Source organism: Lacerta agilis, chromosome 7, assembly GCF_009819535.1.
Source record: "Lacerta agilis isolate rLacAgi1 chromosome 7, rLacAgi1.pri, whole genome shotgun sequence".
NCBI classification, from domain to species: Eukaryota; Metazoa; Chordata; class Lepidosauria; order Squamata; family Lacertidae; genus Lacerta; species Lacerta agilis.
Genome location: NC_046318.1, coordinates 67,818,683 through 67,838,263, shown reverse-complemented (window position 1 = coordinate 67,838,263; position 19,581 = coordinate 67,818,683). Strand labels below are relative to the sequence as shown.

The 19,581-nt window shown below is 42.2% G+C and overlaps 1 protein-coding gene across 1 annotated transcript in view; it reads left to right on the top strand.

Annotated features, from left to right (window-relative positions):
- Nucleotides 1–18,760, top strand: part of NUDCD1 (NudC domain containing 1) — a 47,342-nt gene extending 28,582 nt beyond the window's left edge. The window contains exons 8-10 of the mRNA XM_033155754.1: nucleotides 5,412–5,537; nucleotides 15,934–16,090; nucleotides 18,409–18,760. Coding sequence (XP_033011645.1) covers nucleotides 5,412–5,537; nucleotides 15,934–16,090; nucleotides 18,409–18,701 — 576 coding nt within the window. The 3' untranslated portion in view covers nucleotides 18,702–18,760. The remainder of the gene's footprint in view (nucleotides 1–5,411; nucleotides 5,538–15,933; nucleotides 16,091–18,408) is intronic.
- Nucleotides 18,761–19,581: the final 821 nt, after the last annotated feature.

Below are 19,581 nucleotides of genomic sequence, written 5' to 3'. Positions count from 1 at the left end.
CAGTCTTCTAGCATAATGTTATGTCCAATATCTTTTGCCCAATGAATCATCACCGATTTCACTTCTTCATCTTTTAAGTTCCATTCCAACAGCATTTTGTACATCTTAGCAAGTACTTTAAAGTCATTGTTAAGTACTTCAACTTCAAACTTTGATTTTGTCTCGCTAAATCCCGTCTTTTTCATATCGCTTTTAAACATTTCATTAATTTGATGGTACTGCAACCAATTATTAACGTGTTCTTTCACTTCCTCATATGGTTTTAATTTCCATTTGTTACCTTCTTTCTTAAGCAGTGTCTCATAAGTTATCCATTTCTGACTCATATTTGTCTTTTTCAAACTAATTATTTCAATTGGGGATAACCACCATGGTGTTTTCCTTTCCAACAAGTTTTTATATCTGTCCCATACTTCATAGAGCGACTTCCGGAAAATGTGGTTTCCAAAACTTCTGTGTACCTTTATCTTTTCTTGCCAAAGGTATGCGTGCCATCCGAATCTGTTATCATGTCCTTCCAGGTCTAAAAGATCTGGTTTCTTCAAATTTATCCATTCCTTTATCCAACATAGACAAGCTGCTTCATAGTATAGCTTCAAATCCGGTAAGGAAAAACCTCCTCTTTCCTTACTATCTGTCAATAATTTAAATCTTATTCGGGGGTTTTTCCCCTGCCAGATAAATCTTGAACGTTTCTTTTGCCATTCTCTGAAAACAGCTGTCCCTTTTATTATTGGTATTGTTTGAAACAAGAATAGCATTCTCGGTAGCACGCTCATTTTTACCGCTGAAATTCTTCCCAATAGAGAAAGTTTCATCCTTTCCCACACTTCCAGGTCTCTCTTAATTTTATTCCATGTTAATTCATAATTGTCTTGATACAGATTAATGCTCTTTGGTGTTATCCATATTCCCAAATATTTAACTTTCTTTGCCACTTCAATTTGTATTTTTTGTTGCAGTTCCTGTGCTTCTCCATTTTTCATATTCTTAACCAAAATTTTAGTCTTTTTCCTATTAAGTTTAAATCCTGCGAATTGACCAAATTCTTCCATCTCCTCTAATACTGCGTTTGCGCTTTCTAAAGGTTCTTCAACTGTCAGTACCAAGTCGTCGGCATAGGCTTTCACTTTATGTTGAGTCTTTCGTCTTTGGGCTTTGAAATCTCAGCCCCACCAAAAGAAATAAGAAATGAAGCCGAATGAAACCATAATTGGCATGGGAAAATGTTCTCTTGAGGATGATTTGTACCCTGAAAATTTCCTTTGGACTGTTACTGTTTAAATAGCTTACTGGGAAATTTAAAATTTTTTACACTTTAATGAACAGCTCCTAATCCTAGAAATACTTCTGTAAATTGTCTGCTGGAACACAATGTTAGTAGCAGTAAACACCACAGGAATTGGTGTGTGAGAGAGAGCGTTTTTGGAACAAAAGCATGCTGTAATTAAAATTGTTTTGTTTGTGAGAATGGTTCAGAACTGCCATCAGTTAAATATGTGTTAACTTTTTCACTTAGAAAGAAACTAATAGTGAATCATATTTTAAAATGCGGTGCACCATTTATTTCAGTTTGTGCTTCACATACTGTACCTGGAGAACAATTAAACAGTTCACAATAATAAAACCATTAAACAGCTAAAATGTGAAATGTCAGATCTATGCTTTTGTTCACTCTCTTAACTGATAATACAGGTGAAACTCGAAAAATCAGAATATCGTGGAAAGGTTCATTTCTTTCAGTAATTCAACTTAAAAGATGAAACTGATATATGAGATAGACTCATGACATGCAAAGCAAGATATGTCAAGCCTTTATTTGTTATAATTGTGATGATTATGGCATACAGCTGATGAGAACCCCAAATTAACAATTTCAACTTTGGGGTTTTCATCAGCTGTACGCCATAATAATCACAATTATAACAAATAAAGGCTTGACATATCTTGCTTTGCATGTCATGAGTCTATCTCATATATTAAACTCCAGTAGCTAATGAAAACAATTGCTTACATAAATGGACTTTTCCACGATATTCTAATTTTTCGAGTTTCACCTGTATGTATCTGTTTCGGTATCCCTCCACCAACCCCCCCCCCCCAAAAAAAACCCCAAACCCCAAGTCTACCTGTATATATGCAAGGCTATAATAACTTTGCTGCAATTCTATTCCAGATCTGTTTGTGTTTTAGGAAGTCCCAATAACTTTGTATGACCTACTTAGGACTTAGATTGCAAGACCCTCTGCACCTGAAGAATCATTTAAAAGTTACCAAGAGAAAATACAGAGGAGGAGTGACCAAAATGATGCTGTGACGGCGCTGTTGAGAAGGCGTCATGGCCTCATTGCGTCTGCTTCTCCTGAAGTCAGATGTTCACATCTCACATTATAATCAATAGTATTAAATGCTGCTCCCTGTGCTCAAGTCACTCAAATCTCCTTCATTTTCATTCCTAACCTGCATAATAATTTCCTAAGCACCCTACCTTGCTCTGGATTTTACAGAGTGAACTTTTCTCATCCCAGGTTTTGATTGTGTGCTTTTGTTGCGGCGGGAGGCAACATCCTCTCAAGGTTCCATGTATCGTGGTGCATTATCTCAGGTTTCAGCACAGTGGTGGAACTACGATAAAATTCTGTTTCTTATCTTGGTTATGAAAGAATCTCTCATGATCCCAGCTCTGAAGAAGCCTGTGATGATTGACACCCACTATGGCGATAATCCTTAAAAGCAAGAATCTTTAAATAGATTGATTAGCCCGGTGGAAAAAACAAATGCACCTTTCAGAGTAATTATTCAGACATGGTGCAGGCAGTAATACTTAACAAGCCATGGTTAGTTTTAACCTTGTTTACCAACCCTATTTAAGATCCCAAGCATACTATGAAGACAAAAGTTTAGCTCAGCCTTTGCCAACCTGGTGCCCTTCAGATGTTTGAAATGACAGGGTCATGCTGGCTAGGGTTGATAGGAGTTGTCATCCAAAACATCTGGATAGCAGTAGATTGGTAAAAGCTGATTAGCTTGTGAAGCTAAGTCTGTTGGAATTTGACCTTTAATCTAGTCGTGCTGCTTTATTGACAATGGTATCTGCTGCTTTCCTTTTCTGGTTTCTTTTTTTCTTTCTTTCTTTTTAAAGAGTGTTTTCCCTAACAAATGAGTCATTTAAATTTCAAAGATTTTAATATTAAAAACATTTCAGAAGTCTCAATGTAAGAACCTCAGATTCATTTTTTTATTTTATTTTTAGCCTTTTTAACTATCTAGGAAACTGTGGTTGAAATCTGTTATAGATCCTTCACATTGTTTCACTCTTTGGGGGGCGGGGGGGAGGGAAAAACCTAATGTTGGATTCATCATACCTTTGAGCAAAGTTTCACTTCTGTGAACCACAAAAATTTAGACATGGAAAATGTTTGGTCTTGTAAATTAAAAGCAATGAATCTAGGGCAAATGGTTTCTGCGCTGCTGAGCATTATTTCTCAGCAGAGGCCCTGCATCCCAGTAGCTAGTCTAGTGTATTAAAATAATAAGGAAAGTGGTATAGTGTTGCTTTTCCTAAGCACATCTTCCAAATTCTGTTTGAACTGTCAAACACATCCTGAAAAATTTTCTATTCCACCAGGCTTATGCCTGCAATTAAAAATACATCTTTCCATGGCAGTTGATGAACTCTGATTTTATGCAAACACACAAAATAAATCACTTTCATATTTTTAAATGATATATCCATATATGAATATTTTTATATATAAGTAAATTCTGCTCACAGCTTTTGATTTGCTCTTTCTAGTCTCAGTCAAGTATTTATCCCTTTTAAGAAAAATCAGTTTTCATTTGGGAGTAATTGAGAGTGGCTCAGCAAGCCCTCTTCCAGTAAATGCCAGTTTCCCAGTAAGTCAATATCCTCTTTTATCTCTTCGTATTTCTTTAGAATACTTACATCCTGCTTTATAGGCCCAAGAAGCTCTCCAAAGCTATTTACAGAAAAAAAAATGCACTCAAGTCGAGCGCAGGAACAAATAATATATGGAACCTGGATAGTTTTCCTTCTGACGCTCCTGTGCTTAAAGATGAAGATTCCTGGCTTCTTTACATGACCCAGTTTGCAACTGGCAAATTGCAAACAACTCCAGGGAACTGCTTTTTATTCAACTTGCCTGTTCATGAACAAACTAAAATGTTGGCTTTTCTTGCTACCCATTTTTGTCGGCTTCCAAAGTGAATGCATTGCTGGAGCATATAAATGCCAACCCAACTTAAAATTCGCAAGCAGATTTGTTTATTCCTCATTCATTTTACAGTTGATTTGACCTCTTTGCCTGTGGCAGTATTGCTCATTTACACAATGCAGCAATTGTTCCCTGTACACAAATTGCTTTATCGTCTTACTTGTCCTTGCATCGGGCCCTCGAGTGTGGTTTTTCTGTTGTACAGGTGGTCAGCCCTAGAAGTCGTAGATGCCTCCCACTGTGAGCAGTTGTGATTTCAAAGATTCACTGGGAGCACTGGGTCATTTGTGTTCAGTGTCTCCATAGTAAAAATAGTGTCCTTGGAACTTGTGCTGGAATTATAGAATTGTAGAGTTGGACGGGACCATGAGGATCATCTAGTCCAACCCCCTGCAACATAGGAATATGCAGCTGTCCTTATGGGGATTGAACCTGCAACCTCGGCATTATCAGCACCATGCTCTAACCAACTGAGCTATCCAGGCAGCATAGCTGTTACATTTTCTTGTGCTAAAGGTGTGTTCAATTATGTACAGCTAGCATGTTATGTGAAGAATTAATTGCTGTCCCAGCTGCGGTCTGAAATGGTACAGCCCAAGGAAGATTGCCATGTTGCATTTGTTCCCTGAAATCACTCCGATTCCAAAAGTTCAAGACGACCTTGTTTGAACTACCTTTGAAATATTTGATTACAGTACATATTGTATTGCATTAGTGGGTATTTGTGCTTCAAGACCCCCAAGCCACCCCAGGAGAATAAAGACACAAGGACACAGAATTTAGGTTAATGTTAATGGGCAAAATTTATGCCACAACTTCATTGGTTACAGAATGTGAGCGGTATTGGCTTAGGCATTGGCATCAACAGACTATATCGACTCCTGCCTGCCTTGCAGGAAGTCTGGAAGGGCAAACCACCAGTAGGGGGAGCCCTGCCGATGCGGATTAACTTGAGCCCCCCTGGGTTCCCGCTGGGGTCGTGGCATGGCCCTAGCTTGTTTGAACTACCTTTGAAATATTTGATACAGTACATATTGTATTGCATTAGTGGGTATTTATCATATTAGTTCTACTGTGTGGCTATTTTCCCCACTCACCCATTTTTCAGTAGTTTAACCTTTATGTGCCCTTGGAATGCCTAAAAATCTAAATAATGTTTTTTTGTTGTTGTTTTAGAATCCAGACCCTAACAAAGAGAACCCTCCATGCAATGCCCAGGAGCTAGAAGAATGCGACATTTTTCTCGAAGACAGCACAAGTCTGTGCAGATTTGATGGTAACACCTTCAATGTCACCCATGTGGTAAGCGTAAGATAATAATCTTGATAATAAGCATTTCTTAATTACTTGCCTACCAGCAGAGAACTGGATTGCATTGTGGTCTGATATTATTAGTCCTCCACCACCTACCTGCCAGGGCTGGACTCCGCTCATCAGGAAAGACGATCTTCGAGCAGACACAACACGTAGTTTGCTCTGTGTTATAGAATAACGTAGTGTACATGCAAGTTGTGTAAGAGGTACTAAAAAGCAGATTGTCCTTGAATATAAAGACAATGCTTGCGGCATTGTCCTCTCTTAGCTGCTATGTTTTGTTCCATTGTAAAGCATATTGGTAAGTTTTCTTTATTTCTGTGTACAAGATTTGAAAAACTTAACATTCTGAAAATTTATTTATTTGCATAGTTTATATACTGCACATTCCATGTAGGTTTATGGTGTCTGGGGCCTGAAAGTGGTTGGTGCTGTTTGTGGCAGGGAGGTGAATGGGAGAGAGAAGCCAAGCCTTCCATCCCTCTGCAAAGGGGAGAGAAGGGCGAAAAAACTTGTTTCTAGCTTGACTGTTGCACAAGTCGTATTTACTGGTATGCATCTGGCAGCTTCTCTGCTACAATTGTTTTAACTGTTTATAATGGATGTGTGTGTGATGATGATGATGATGATTGGAGGGGAGATGTGCCTGGGTGGGGAGGAGCTGGAGAGAGCAGGGGGGTCATTTGCAGTGGTTTAGGGTAGGGCAGGCTTCCTCAACTTCGGCCCTCCAGATGTTTTTGGCCTACAACTCCCATGATCCCTAGCTAGAAGGACCAGTGGTCAGGGATGCTGGGAATTGTAGTCTTAAAACATCTGGAGGGCCGAGGTTGAGGAAGCCTGGGGTAGGGGCAGGTAGGGAAGGCCAGGTAAAGGGCATATGGCACAGGCACTTAATGGCTGTGCCATGTGCCAACCCCACCACCTGGGGAATTGTGGTTGTCCTATCAGCCAGCCGTGGGGCCTGCAGCTGCTGCTGTTGAATGTCAGGTCAGCTCTGAATAAGATCTCCCTCATCCATGATCCTGATTGCGGACGAGGAGGCTGATCTGGTCTATATCACTGAGACCTGGGTGGCTGAGCAGAGTGAAAAATATATAGAAGAAGTCAAAGCAGCTGTAGAATTGGGGGCTGGCATAACCTGTTTTATCTGTCCCTTCTCACTATAGGCCGCCCCATTCAGCAGGGTCCCCTGATTTGGTGGAGTATTTGGGGCGGCCTAATGGAGAAGGAAGGGACGCAGGTGGCGCTGTGGTCTAAACCACAGAGCCTAGGGCTTGCCAATCAGAAGGTCAGTGGTTTGAATCCCCACGATGGGGTGAGCTCCCGTTGTTCGGTCCCAGCTCCTGCCCACCTAGGAGTTCGAAAGCACATCAAAGTGCAAGTAGATAAATAGGTACTGCTCCGGCAGGAAAGTAAACGGCATTTCCGTGCGCTGCTCTGGTTCGCCAGAAGCAGCTTAGTCATGCTGGCCACATGACCCGGAAACTGTCTGCGGACAAACGCCGGCTCCCTCAGCCTATAGAGCAAGATGAGCGCCGCAACCCCAGAGTTGTCTGCGACTGGACCTAAAGTCAGGGGTACCTTTACTTTTAATGGAAAAGGAAGATAGGGGAATCAGCTGAACCTTCCATCCAACCCTTTATGATTATTTCATTGGTTGTATTTATGGCACAGGTTTCCACACTGGACTTCTTAAAACAGCTTTTTCATCTAGTCTTTGTAGGAAGCATTCAGAATGGCTATTAGGTGATCTTCGAGTTTTAGCAGCGATTTAGCATTTGAAGTCGCCGATGACGAGATCCCATTTCCAGATGCTAGATATACAAATCAGTTTTTTTAAAAAATATATATGTATATATCATGTATCAGTGCTTCTGTTGTCACTTCAAACACTAACTTAAGGAGAGAAAAAGTCCTATTTTTGAGCTCATTGGCAAACCTACTATCTCCTTCATCATGTCAGGATAAGGCATATGCCCCCCATCGCTTCCTCCAAGATTGAAAATTCTCGGAGCTAGTAAGGCAATTCTTTATTTTTATGGGCTGTTACTTCTCTGGGATTTGCTACTTTATGCCTTGGGCAATGGAGCCATGCATCTTCCCTTTATTAGTATGATTTAACTGCCTACCGCCAGTCTCAAGATATGAGCTCAGCCAGTCAAGTTATCTGCCTTTCATTCACTTTAGCTGCTCTTGAAGAGGATTTTATTTCTCTTCTCTTTCTTGACTCCTTTTGTCCAGTGCAAGTAGTGCACCTTTACACCCCAATACTTTAGAGATGTACCGCTTTCAGGAAATTAATCAGTCTTTTGTGCAGTATTAGGTTCCAAGTTTTCTAAATAAAGTAGATTTGATGTCCAAAGGATTCACAGTACTTTGTATAGTAGTCCATTGTAATATCTTTCTTTTAATTTTGATTTTTCAGTGCGCTTTATCTCCTCCTTTATTAAATAGTGGCATGTGAAAATAACAGCTCATCTTGTTTGCATCTAAGCCAAAAGGTTGCTGCCATTCATTATTTAAAAAGCAAAAAAACGTGTAGAAATCAGTTAACTGTGACAGCAAAGGAGGAGTGCTAGCATAGATAACAAGCAGTGAATACATGTTCATGAGAAAGGCAAACTCCCCTTTATGCAGTTGTATCAAATAATTACCAGTTGGCAACCAAGGAAGACAGTACAGCGCAAATGGTTTTGTTCTTAATGCCTGTTTGTCACATTTGCTCTTTTCGAGCAGGATGCATACAGTAAGTTACTTCTGAAACTAGATGGGCAAGACACTGGTATGTAATTATGCCATTTGCTGTGGGGAGAGTGGGAACAAAACTGCTAGCACATTTGCAAAGTTAACCAGGGTCTGGTATGGTTTCTGTGAGGCCCTCGGTTAGTTGCTCATGAGTAAGCAGGCAAAACTCCGAGTTTTCCTTTAATAGTTTTATTGTGCAAACTATGTACAGTGCAGAGCTAATAACTTCATGTTTGTATCAAGCGTCGGCAGAATCCGGGAATGGCCCCTTCCGGTTATGACCCCAACAAAAGAGTTTCGGTATGCGAAAATCCCGCCTTCCATCCCTTGACGCCTTTGGGGTGACGGAAGCTGCGTGTCTCTTTCATCGCCCCTTGGACTAGAGGAGTGCAGGGTCTTTCCAGCATCCTCAGAGCCGCTACCCTCCATTCCTGGAAACACATGCCCCTCCCCGCTGAAAGCCTCGCTGCTCCCTCCACTGCCAGAAGAGGTGGTCAGGTGGGACCAGGGCTCTCTGTAGCTTCCTGAGAGCCCTTCCATCACCTTGCGCTGCACCGGGGACAGTTTCCTGACAGTTTCAAAATGCACATTTTTCTTCCAGAAATAATCCCTAGAAATAAATTTTAAAAAACCAGAGATGATTTAATCCAGCACTCGGTTGGCCAGCCAGACACTGATGAGCAGCATACAATGAATATAGCTTCCTGTTGTCTGTATCATCCAGCAACTGGAAGTAATGCTTTGCCAAATCATGCTGCTGCTTTTTTGTAGTCATTGTGGCCAATAGTGGCTAGAAATGTGCTTCTTGAATTTCTCTAGCCCTTGTTTGTTTTTGTGTCGTCGTCATCGTTCCCCCACGCCACCCCCAAAGGTCAACCCCACAACATGGTTCTTTTACTTTTTCTTGCTTCTATGATTGGGGTGGTGTGTTTTTGTTTCCTTTCAATTTCATTTGCTTTTGTTTCTGTGTGTCCATTGTCAATGTCTGACCTATTGCCACTCGGAGGGCGTATATAGTATTTGGAACAACATCCCCATAGAGATTGGTTGTCTGAGATCAGGTGCCACTCAGCTCCTTTTGCCGCCCTCTAGAGCATTGCTGAAGTTGAGGCTCCAGTACTTTGGCCACCTCATGAGAAGAGAAGACTCCCTAGAAAAGACCCTGATGTTGGGAAAGATGGAGGGCACAAGGAGAAGGGGACGACAGAGGATGAGATGGTTGGACAGTGTTCTCGAAGCTACTAACATGAGTTTGACCATAGGTGTGCCTGGCGTGCTCTGGTCCATGGGGTCATGAAGAGTCGGACATGACTGAACGACTGATCAACAACAGAGCATTGCTTTAAAATAAGCTTTCACATGTTGCAACTTGCCAGTCATCTGTGGCAGCCCAGGAAAGGGTCAATTAGACACCCTGTGTCTGCTGTCTGCCTGGGCCTGCAAAACCAAGGGCATTCTCAAGCACCTGAGAAGCCAAACCACGCAGCTGATAGCTCATTAATCACAAACTGCCAAAAGCTTCACAATGCAGCTCATCTTGATGGGTTTCATTTTAAAGTTGCTCTGTACCTCCCCCCTGCCTTACTTGTGGGTTTTTTTTCTTTTCTTTTCCATTTTAAGCATCAGCAGCCAGGTCTTGTTGTGTGCCCCAGGTCTTCATCGCAGTCGCCCCTTGCCTCAATTTTTCTAGGTGTCTACGCAGCTCATTCTGCCCGATAAAAGTTGACGTTTAGAAGCAGCATTACAAATAGACAACTTTAGCAGATAGACATGCTGCGTGAAGATTTGCCATCCCAAGGCTTATCCACGCTCGGATCGTCTGCATTAGCTGCCCATGCTTTGAATGCTGCTTGGATGCAAGAACAGCCCTGAATGTAGGGCATTATGCATAGTTGTTGCACAGAGGCAGCTGCTGCTAAAAGTAAGCTGCATTTTACTTTGAAATTAACCGCTCTCGAGAGCATACGTGAATTTGGAAACTTCTAATGTTATTCAGACACGGATTCTTGGTGCGGGGTTCCTGCACAGAAAGAAAAGTGCAATTAGCTGCTGTCAGCTACTATTGATGTTAATTAACAATTAAATGTATTCTGTCTATATGAAAACAGATATGCCCATTCTTTTTGCCTCTAGAATATAGGCATGGCTGAATCTAATCAACATGCTAAATAGCATTATCTTGTTTGGGTGTGTTTAATCTTTGCATGTAATATAACCAGTGTCGTTTTGAGGCACAGGACTACTGTAATGTGAATTTGTCTTGTCTGGCCAAAAAAAATATCCACAACCAATACATCTCTTTTGCCAGAGATGAAGGGAAATAGCTGCCGTTAGTGTCTCTTTATGTTCTTTTCCGCTTTTCATAGTAATCAATGGGTTGGTATCGACTGCTTCTATTTTCTTTGTGTGCCTCAAAAATAATTGCCATCTTGCAAACTGTAATTATTTTTTGCAGACTAGTTTAGAATATCAGGAAGCTTGTCCTTTCTGCCTTGCGGGGCTTTTCTGTACAGTATTTTAAAATTACTGGGTAACTAGGTGCCTTTAGCTAATTTTTTGACTGATAAATTTCAAAGAAAGCAACTCTTCTCTCCTGTCTGTTGATGAGGGAAAGGGGGGGTCTCTTTTTTCTACCATCCCTTGTTGCAGATTCTCTCCCCACTCCACAATATTCTGCGATTTCTTGCCCATCTGAGTCCAAGTTCCTACATCCATAATGTACATTGAACACATGAACCAAGGCAGTCTTTGACTACACTTAGTTGTATGGTGCTGTTACTTGTGCAAAAATTGCTTGGTGCAGTCATCGTTGTGGAGAAGAACCTGGCTTTCAATCTGTTGCACAATAAGGTGAGGAGAGGTGGTCAAGAATGGTGTGTCTTATAATCCACCAACATCTGGAGGGTTACAGTTGTTTGTTTACAGTACAGAACAAATTTCATAGTCATTGTAGTAGTAGTAGTAATAATAATAATAATAATAATAATAATAATAATAATAATAAAGCTATCAAACATTAAAAACTTCCCTAAACAGGGCTGCCTTCAGATGTCTTCTAAAAGTCTGGTAGTTGTTTATTTCCTTGACATCTGGTGGGAGGGCTTTCCACAGGGCGGGCACCACTACCGAGAAGGCCCTCTGCCTGGTTCCCTGTAACTTAGCTTCTTGCAGTGAGGGAACTGCCAGAAGGCCCTCGGCGCTGGACCTCAGTGTCTGGGCAGAACAATGGGAGTGGAGCCGCTCCTTTAGGTATACTGGGCCGAGGCCATTTAGGGCTTTAAAGGTCAGCACCAACACTTTGAATTGTGCTCGGAAATGTACTGGGAGCAAATGTAGGTACAGTGGTACCTCGGTTTAAGAACAGCCCTGTTTACGAACTATTCAGTATACAAACTCCACAAAACCGGAAGTTTGCGAACTTTACCTCAGTCTACGAACGGAAGCCGAACGGTGGAAGGGCACCGGCGGCGGGGGGCCTCATTAGGGAAAGCGCGCCTCGGTTTAGGAATGGCTTTGGTTTAAGAACGGACTTCTGGAACGGATTAAGTTCGTAAACCGAGGTACCACTGTACTTCATTGTAGATACCCCTCCAGATGTCCAGGTCTCAGAAGTCAACAGCTGCAAGATTCTATGGTTGCCTAATTCCTGACGAAAATTCTTCCATTTTAGAAACAAGAAGTTATCTACCAGTAAGAAAACATTGCTACTCTCGTGCAGTTTCCTCTCTTGTTACTCCTTAAGCCTAAAACTGATACTGCAGGGAGTGAGTTGTGTGAAGGGGGCATCACACAGTTACCAGGAGTAGCACCATGTTGCCGGCCCTGACTTGGACATCCATGTAGACTTCTTGCCAGGAAGAAGCCTTTGCACAAATAGCTGTTCACTCAGACTTCTTCACTGCAAGCAGTTGGCGTTAACTTGTGCATGCCCAGTGCTGGTGGGTGGGTCCTCCAAACAGTTTTAGCAGTCACAAAATGAGTCACAAAACAGAACGTTAAGACCCTCCCAGTGTCCATTTTGAATGACAAAGAATAATCCCGGGGACTAACCTGCAGTTGCCCGAGAAAGCTTGCTGGTCTCTAACCCTCTTGTTAGCACCAGGGTGAGTGGGTAGGTGCATGTTTCAGAGGCAGCCTCATTATGGAATTTTCTCAAAAGAAGCTTGGCAGGTTGCCTCTGGTTTTATCTTTAAGTAGCAAAAAGATTTCTGTTCCAGTAGGTGCCGGGGAGAGTAAGTGGAATTGATTTTGGAGGCTCTGTCATGTGCTGCTAGTATGCTGTTTTATGCTTTTATGAGCAGGGGCTTTTCATCTCTCTTTAGATACTGTGTTGGGCTTTTTCTTCTTTTTTATTGTGAGGTTCCCAGAGGAGCCACATGGTAGGAAACGAATCTCAAAACAAATTGAATGCATGCACAAGAAACAAGTTTATCCTGAAGGCTGTCTTGCAGAGAAGCATCTTTGTGTCCCGCCTCCCATCTATACTGGGTTAATTTAATGTTTATCAGTAAGTAGCATATTTTAGCCAACCACCTCTCTGGGTTGCACTTCATCACCCTTTCATATGGGCTCCAGTTGGGTAGCTTAAGGTTCCCACGCACGCACAATAGAATCACGCACAATAGAATCAGGGGAAGCCAAGTTACAGGGAACCAGGCAGAGGGCCTTCTTGGTAGTGGCACCCGCCCTGTGGAACACCCTCCCACCAGATGCCAAAGAGAAAAACAACTACCAGACTTTTAGAAGACATCTGAAGACAGCCCTGTTTAGGGAAGCTTTTAATGTTTGACGGACTATTGTATTTTAATATTTTGTTGGAAGTCTCCCAGAGTGGCTGGGGAAACCCAGCCAGATGGGCAGGGTATAAATAAATTATTATTATTATTATTATTACTGCTGCTGCTACTACTACTAAAGTAATATATGCATTAGGTTTGCCTTATTTCATTAGGAACTATAATGAACCATGAGAATCCCAGTAAGAGAGATGCCTTCTTGATCTTAACTAACTTGTGTGGGGAGTGTGTACATTCAAAGATACTGGGTAGAAGCAGAAAAGGGAGGAGGAAGAGGAAAATAATATTAATAACAGTAATCTGTTTTGAATTACGGTATCTTTATAGTCCATGGAGATGCTTACGTTTATCTATGGTCTCCCATTCTGGTGTTCCTAACGCGGAGTTGGATTAGAAGTAATGTGGATTCAGGCATTATTTATTCAAGGGAGTCAGCATATGATATTAGAATCTGCCAACAACGTTATTACTGCAGACAGTGCATGATGTATAGTCAATGGGACTCGCAGAATCATAGTAGAAATACTGGTTCCCTGACCTAGTAAATCATTTCTCTGAAAACATTACCTTTCTCACTCTCTGCTGTTTGTCTGCAGCGGGGGGGGGGGGGTGTCATCCAGTGACTGGTGGTGCTGAGATTGGGAATACAAATGTAAAAGTGTAAAACGGGCAAGTCCTGATATCAGTAGCCTCACAGTTTTGCCTCTTTGCAACAAATAACGTCCAGAGAGATGCTTTAGAGGAGAAAACAGATGGGTCATAGTCGCATGGCAGAGATGCTGCTGTGTGTGCAGAAAGTCACAGGTTTCTTACTTGGCATCTCCAGGCAGGGCTGGGAAGAAGAATCATAGAAGCATAGAGTTGGAAGAGACCACAAGGGCCATCCAGTCCAACCCCCTGCCAAGCAGGAAACACCATCAAAGCATTCCTGACAGATGGCTGTCAAGCCTCTGCTTAAAGACCTCCAAAGAAGGAGACTCCACCACACTCCTTGGCAGCAAATTCCACTGTCGAACAGCTCTCACTGTCAGGAAGTTCTTCCTAATGTTTAGGTGGAATCTTCTTTCTTGTAGTTTGAATCCATTGCCCCATGTCCGCTTCTCTGGAGCAGCAGAAAACAACCTTTCTCCCTCTTCTGCATGAAACCAGGGAATCCTGCTGCCAGTCAGTGCATACATTGCTAAGCTGGATCTGACATGGTCTTAAGACAGCTTCCTCTGTTCTTAAACTAAGAAAATGTTTTAAAAAGGAAAAAACAACAACCCTGAAGTAGATACTGAACTTAACAATTTAACTGAATTTAACTAGCCCAAGAACAGATGGGTGCTTAAACCCACAGTTCTCTGGACATCAGATGTCGGCTTGCCCTGCCTTTGGTTACAAGTTGTCGTCTTGGCTGAAACAGCCAGATTGTTCTTTTTCTGAAAAAACAGCTGCTGGCGATGTGGCCTTTGCATCTAGCAGATCTGCTTCGATCCTTCTCAGCGTGCAAAGCAGAGCGGTTTATTTTCATGCCATTAGACGCTTGAGAAGTAGTTGCTTAAATTGGCATAAACATTATCTTTTCAAAATGGGGCTGTCATGGTCCCAGACCACTCAGAGACCTAGACAGCCGTCCTTGCTGCTTTCAGGCACAGGCTGTCCTTGATTGGCAGATCAGAGAAACCCTGCTTGTCATGGGGGAATAAATAAGCCCTCCTAACTCCCGGCACCCATTGTAATGTTCTCCTTCCAGAGGTAGCCTTTGCCTTCCTCTTGCTTCTCTCTTGCTCCCTGGCTCCTTCTGAGACTTATAAGCCATCACCCTCCACCCTTGCTTAGCTGCTGCCCATCCTGATTGGTTGTTGGTTGGACTACTTGTGAGCAAGCAGCCATTTCTTCCCCACGACCACTTTTGGAAGACGTGGCACTTGTGGGTTGGTAGTTTCCTTTACCGTTATAATTGTAGCTGTTGTTCAGTGTATATAGCAAGCCCTGGCAATTCACCAGCGGGTTTTGAGAAAAGTAAACGTTGCTGGTAGTCTTTCTAAAGGAAGTTTTGAATTTCTGTTTCTTTAAAATCATTTGTATTGTTGAGTAACAAACACTACATAAATATTGCCATTAGGGGGGAGAAACAGGAAACAGAGGTGCAAGTCATTGCTTAGATATTTAAAACAGTAATTTCTAGCAATAGCCTTAAGTTCTATATTGATACTTGTATTACTTCTCTGTCCTGAACGTGCCCAGTAATTTCATAGTTTAAATGGGTTCAGTCCTGTCTGAAACTTCTGAACAAATTTAAAAAGTAAAGATTATATTCAGACTAAAATGATAAATGTATTCGGCCGTGCTGTATGGTCTATTTGTTGCCTATTTATTGTACCCTATGAGTCCAAGGTAGTGTGCGTTTTAACCTCATGGTGACACAGGGAGGTAGATTATACAGTGCTGTGAAATAGCCATTAGCTCATAGTCAACCAGCAGGTTTCATGGACAAGTGGAGATCAGAACATAGGTGTCCCAGCTTCTAAACCAACATGCCCCCCTGGCTGTTAGGAATAGAATTTAGGGTAATCTTGGAACCACGAGGAAGTGGTTTTGAATGGATCTAATGTTGCACTAAAACATTCCTTGGTGTAAGTAAGCCACCTTTCATATCTGTGTCAGGGCAAGGGGGGAACCAAACCTGACAATAGCTATGTCGATCCTCCACAGTGCATGGATCAATTTTCTATCATTTTTATTTCTGTTCCCTGTCCCCAAACAGCTGTGAAGCTGCTACAGCTACATATAATCAAGCAGATAATCTTTACGTTTGTACTAAAAGGATTCCCCCCCCCCTTTTTTTTTTTGGTCTGCAGGTGAATCTTGGAAGCAACCAGTACCTCTTCTCAACGGTGGTGGATCCCAAGGAAATGCCATGCTTCTGCTTACGCCATGATGTCGATGCTCTTCTCTGGCAGCCACGCCCAGATCAGCAGGACAAATGGGAGCACATTTCAACCTTCAATGCCTTAGGTATGGGAAGAAGGCTTTTTTAATAGCATTTCTCTTCCTTATAAAGCTATGGTCCATAACTCTTCCAACACTTCCATGCAGTATCTCTGGTCTCATCCATAACAGAGCTCTCTGTCTTTCAAAACTTGGTTGATAAATCACAGCATCTTGGAAAGTAGCTAAATGCTAAGCTGACTTCCGTAATGACTTAAAAGGGAATAAGCAACCAACTGACAATGGGGAAAAAAATCAGTATAATCTTAATTACTGCCTCCTCATCATAGCCAACTAATTGAGAATGGAGATCTCTAAAATCTTAATTACTATCTCATCAGCAAGAAGTTTCTTCAGAATTAAATAGAAATTAGTTTTATGGATGAAGGGTTCTACAGTGCCATCTGGAGAACACAAATAGAATCTGTGTCCACAGATAAAAACCATATTTCAGGGTTGTGTGCAGTTAAGTTGTAGGTAGACCCAATGGGTCTAAGTTAGTCATGGCCATTAATTTCAGTGGGCCTGGACTTAGTTCGAGACAATTCCCAGATCAAATTTGAGGATCAATTCCAAGTTAATTGCTCCAGATTGGGGGGAAATCCATAAAAAAATTCTAGGCATGTACTGACTTGAGTGGATAAACTGAGGACACTACTGGCAGAAGGAGTGCTGTAGTATTGCCCATCTTATACCCTTTGGAAGATTCCAATTCAGGATTGTAACTTCAGTAGATGTAAAAAAATACAACAACACTTTAGGGTTTTGTTTTGTTTTTAGCTGGCAATCTCATGTTTTTATTCTTAATTGTGGAAAATAACAGGGAATTCTAAAGCATTTTTGCTTTAACCATCCCATAAGTTTTAATAATAGCACTTTCCATGTCTTTGGGCCACTTCATATACTGAATTTTTCAGAGGCCAGTATATTTCCCATTTCTACACATATGACTGGCTGTATTTAAAAGTGCACCTTAAGTGTTCCAAAAGAGGTTGGCTATAACTTTGGGATTTGTTTGCTTTGCCTTAAACAGCAATGTGCTGAGTTATACCACAGTCTGTGGGAGGGATTCACCTTAGGAGTCCCTTGCTCAGAGACAGTGACATATTCCATTGCCCCCCAGATTGGCTGAGGCATGGTCAAAAGAACTCTCATATCAGCGCATGGGAAGGGGGGGGGGGGGGTAGTTCCATCTGGCAAGCTAAAACATTTGTTCAAACAGAGCATTTGCAGTGGATTAAGACTGAATTCCACCCTGCGTTTTGAAAGTTTCAGCTATGGTGTTTAGTATAGAGGTTGGTGCTCCCAAAACAAGTCCAGGCTTGTCTCACACACTCCATTGTCTCTCAAGGCAGACAGATGTCAACAGCAGCAGCAGCACAAGCTCCCATCAACCCCAGCTGGCATGCCCAATGTCAGGGATGATGGGAGTCAGCACTCCCACATCAGGAAAACACATTTGCCCTAGCCGCAATTCTGAACAGTTTCAGAGGAGCCACACCCAAATGGAGGGCAATGCAGTAGTCTTTCCCTGAGGATACAGGGCATAGAAGATGTTTGCATCTGTCAGGGATTGCCCAGCTCCTCACGAGTAGAGGGCGAGGGGAGGCCCTACTCAGGAGGAGAGCCGGGGCAGAGGTATTCCTTGTGAGGAGCGAGGGGGGAGAGGTCTTCCGAGGAGGAGGGGGACAGGAGGACTACTCGAGAGGAAGGGCTGGGAGGAGGTCCTGTTCACGAGGAGGGCAGGGAGAGAGGTCCTCCTTGGGAGGAGGACTGGAAGAGCAGCCCTTCGGAGAGGAAGTCTAAGTTACAGGGAACCCCAGCCACTTCTGTCGACAGACTCCTCCTCTAGCATTTCTCCTGAGGTCTCTCCAAGGAAGGAGGAGGTGCAGAGGCTTGGAGACTCTGGGCAAAGACCCAGCAACGCCAGCCAGAGAGGATCTTCCGGCGCCAGCACAGCATCGGGGGGTCAGGAGGCACCGCAGACGTCGTTCTAGGGTGCTGAGACTTTGGTGTTGGGCAGGAAACAGGAGAGGGGCACTGCCGGATTCTTCAAGTGACTGAGCGGTCATGTTTGGAACTAGCTCTACACTGTAAATAGCAATGCACTATATATAGTCTTAGTAACTGAAGGCTCTGTCATTACTCATGAGCAACCCTGGGAAGGATCCTTACAGCATCCAAAAGAAATACTTGCCAATATATATTTTTGCATCTGCTTTCTTTAAAAGAAAAGAAAACTCGGTGGTTGTTTCTTTAAAAAATGGCGCAGGCCTCTATTTGAGAGAGGATGTGGCATATCTAAAATAGCCCTATCTTCTTTTTATTGTCTGTGTGTGCTTCAGGTTATGTGCAAGCATCAAAGCAAGACAAGAAATTTATGGCCTGTGCCCCAAATCACTCCTATTCTGCCCTTTGCGAGTGCCTGCGACGCGTGTTCATCTATCGGCAGCCGACTCCTCTGTCTACTGTCCTCTACAACAGGAAGGAAGGAAGACAAGTCGGCCAAGTTGCAAAGCAGTTGGTAGCGACTCTTGAAACCCATGACCCCGTTCTGGGGTTCCAGGCAACCAACGAGAGATTGTTCGTTCTGACAACGAAAGTGCTCTTCATAATAAAAGTGAGCACTGAGAACTAATGACCAAACGTATCGCGTTATCGTTGCATTCAAAATTGGCTCAAATAGTGACTGCATAATTTTTTTTAGTAGGAAAGTACAGAGGTATGCTGTAAGTTCAAAAGCAACATTTATCGCACCATGACCAAAATGTATCTTCGCATTTGCCTTGTATTTAATAGAGAGAAGTTTTCGGCTTTATTTTTTAATAAACGGTTCATTATCTGTGCAAGGTTGCAGTTCTGTTAAGGAAGTGCAAGGAATTTGTTTGTTTTTATCTTTCCAGCAGGTGCATCCGTGAAATCGTTAATCTGCTGCTTTTCCGAATAGTTTCCAGTCACATCTTTTTTTTAATAATAGCTGGTTGAAAGTACATTATTCATTTTTCTTCATTTTTTTAATTTTATTACAGCAATGTCTTATCTGGCATGCTAAGTCAAATCACTCCATATATATGTGTGTGGAAATCTACCAAAATAATTAAAATGTAATTTGCAAGCTTAGTTAAAAAGGGGGGTTATTTGTTTTAATTTTTGTTTCGTTTGCTTTTTCATCTCTACAAATGTCTCCATCCTTAGCACTTTGCATTGGCTCATTGGATAAATGATAGTGAGCACGAACATCTTACTTTCCTTTGCTATTTTTTTTTTAATTGACTCTGAAACTTCTCATTATGTGCAAACTTTGATTGTGTTTGGGTTCCAGATGAAAATCTTCAACCGTTTTAGAAATAAAGTGGGTTTTTAAAGAGCAAGCAAATGAATAAATACATAAATAAATAAAACTGATGTTCTTGTCTTCTTTCCCCCCACATTGAGGTAAAGGTAAAGGTACCCCTGACCATTAGGTCCAGTTGCGGACGACTCAGGGGTTGCGGCGCTCTTCTCCCTCAGCTATAGGC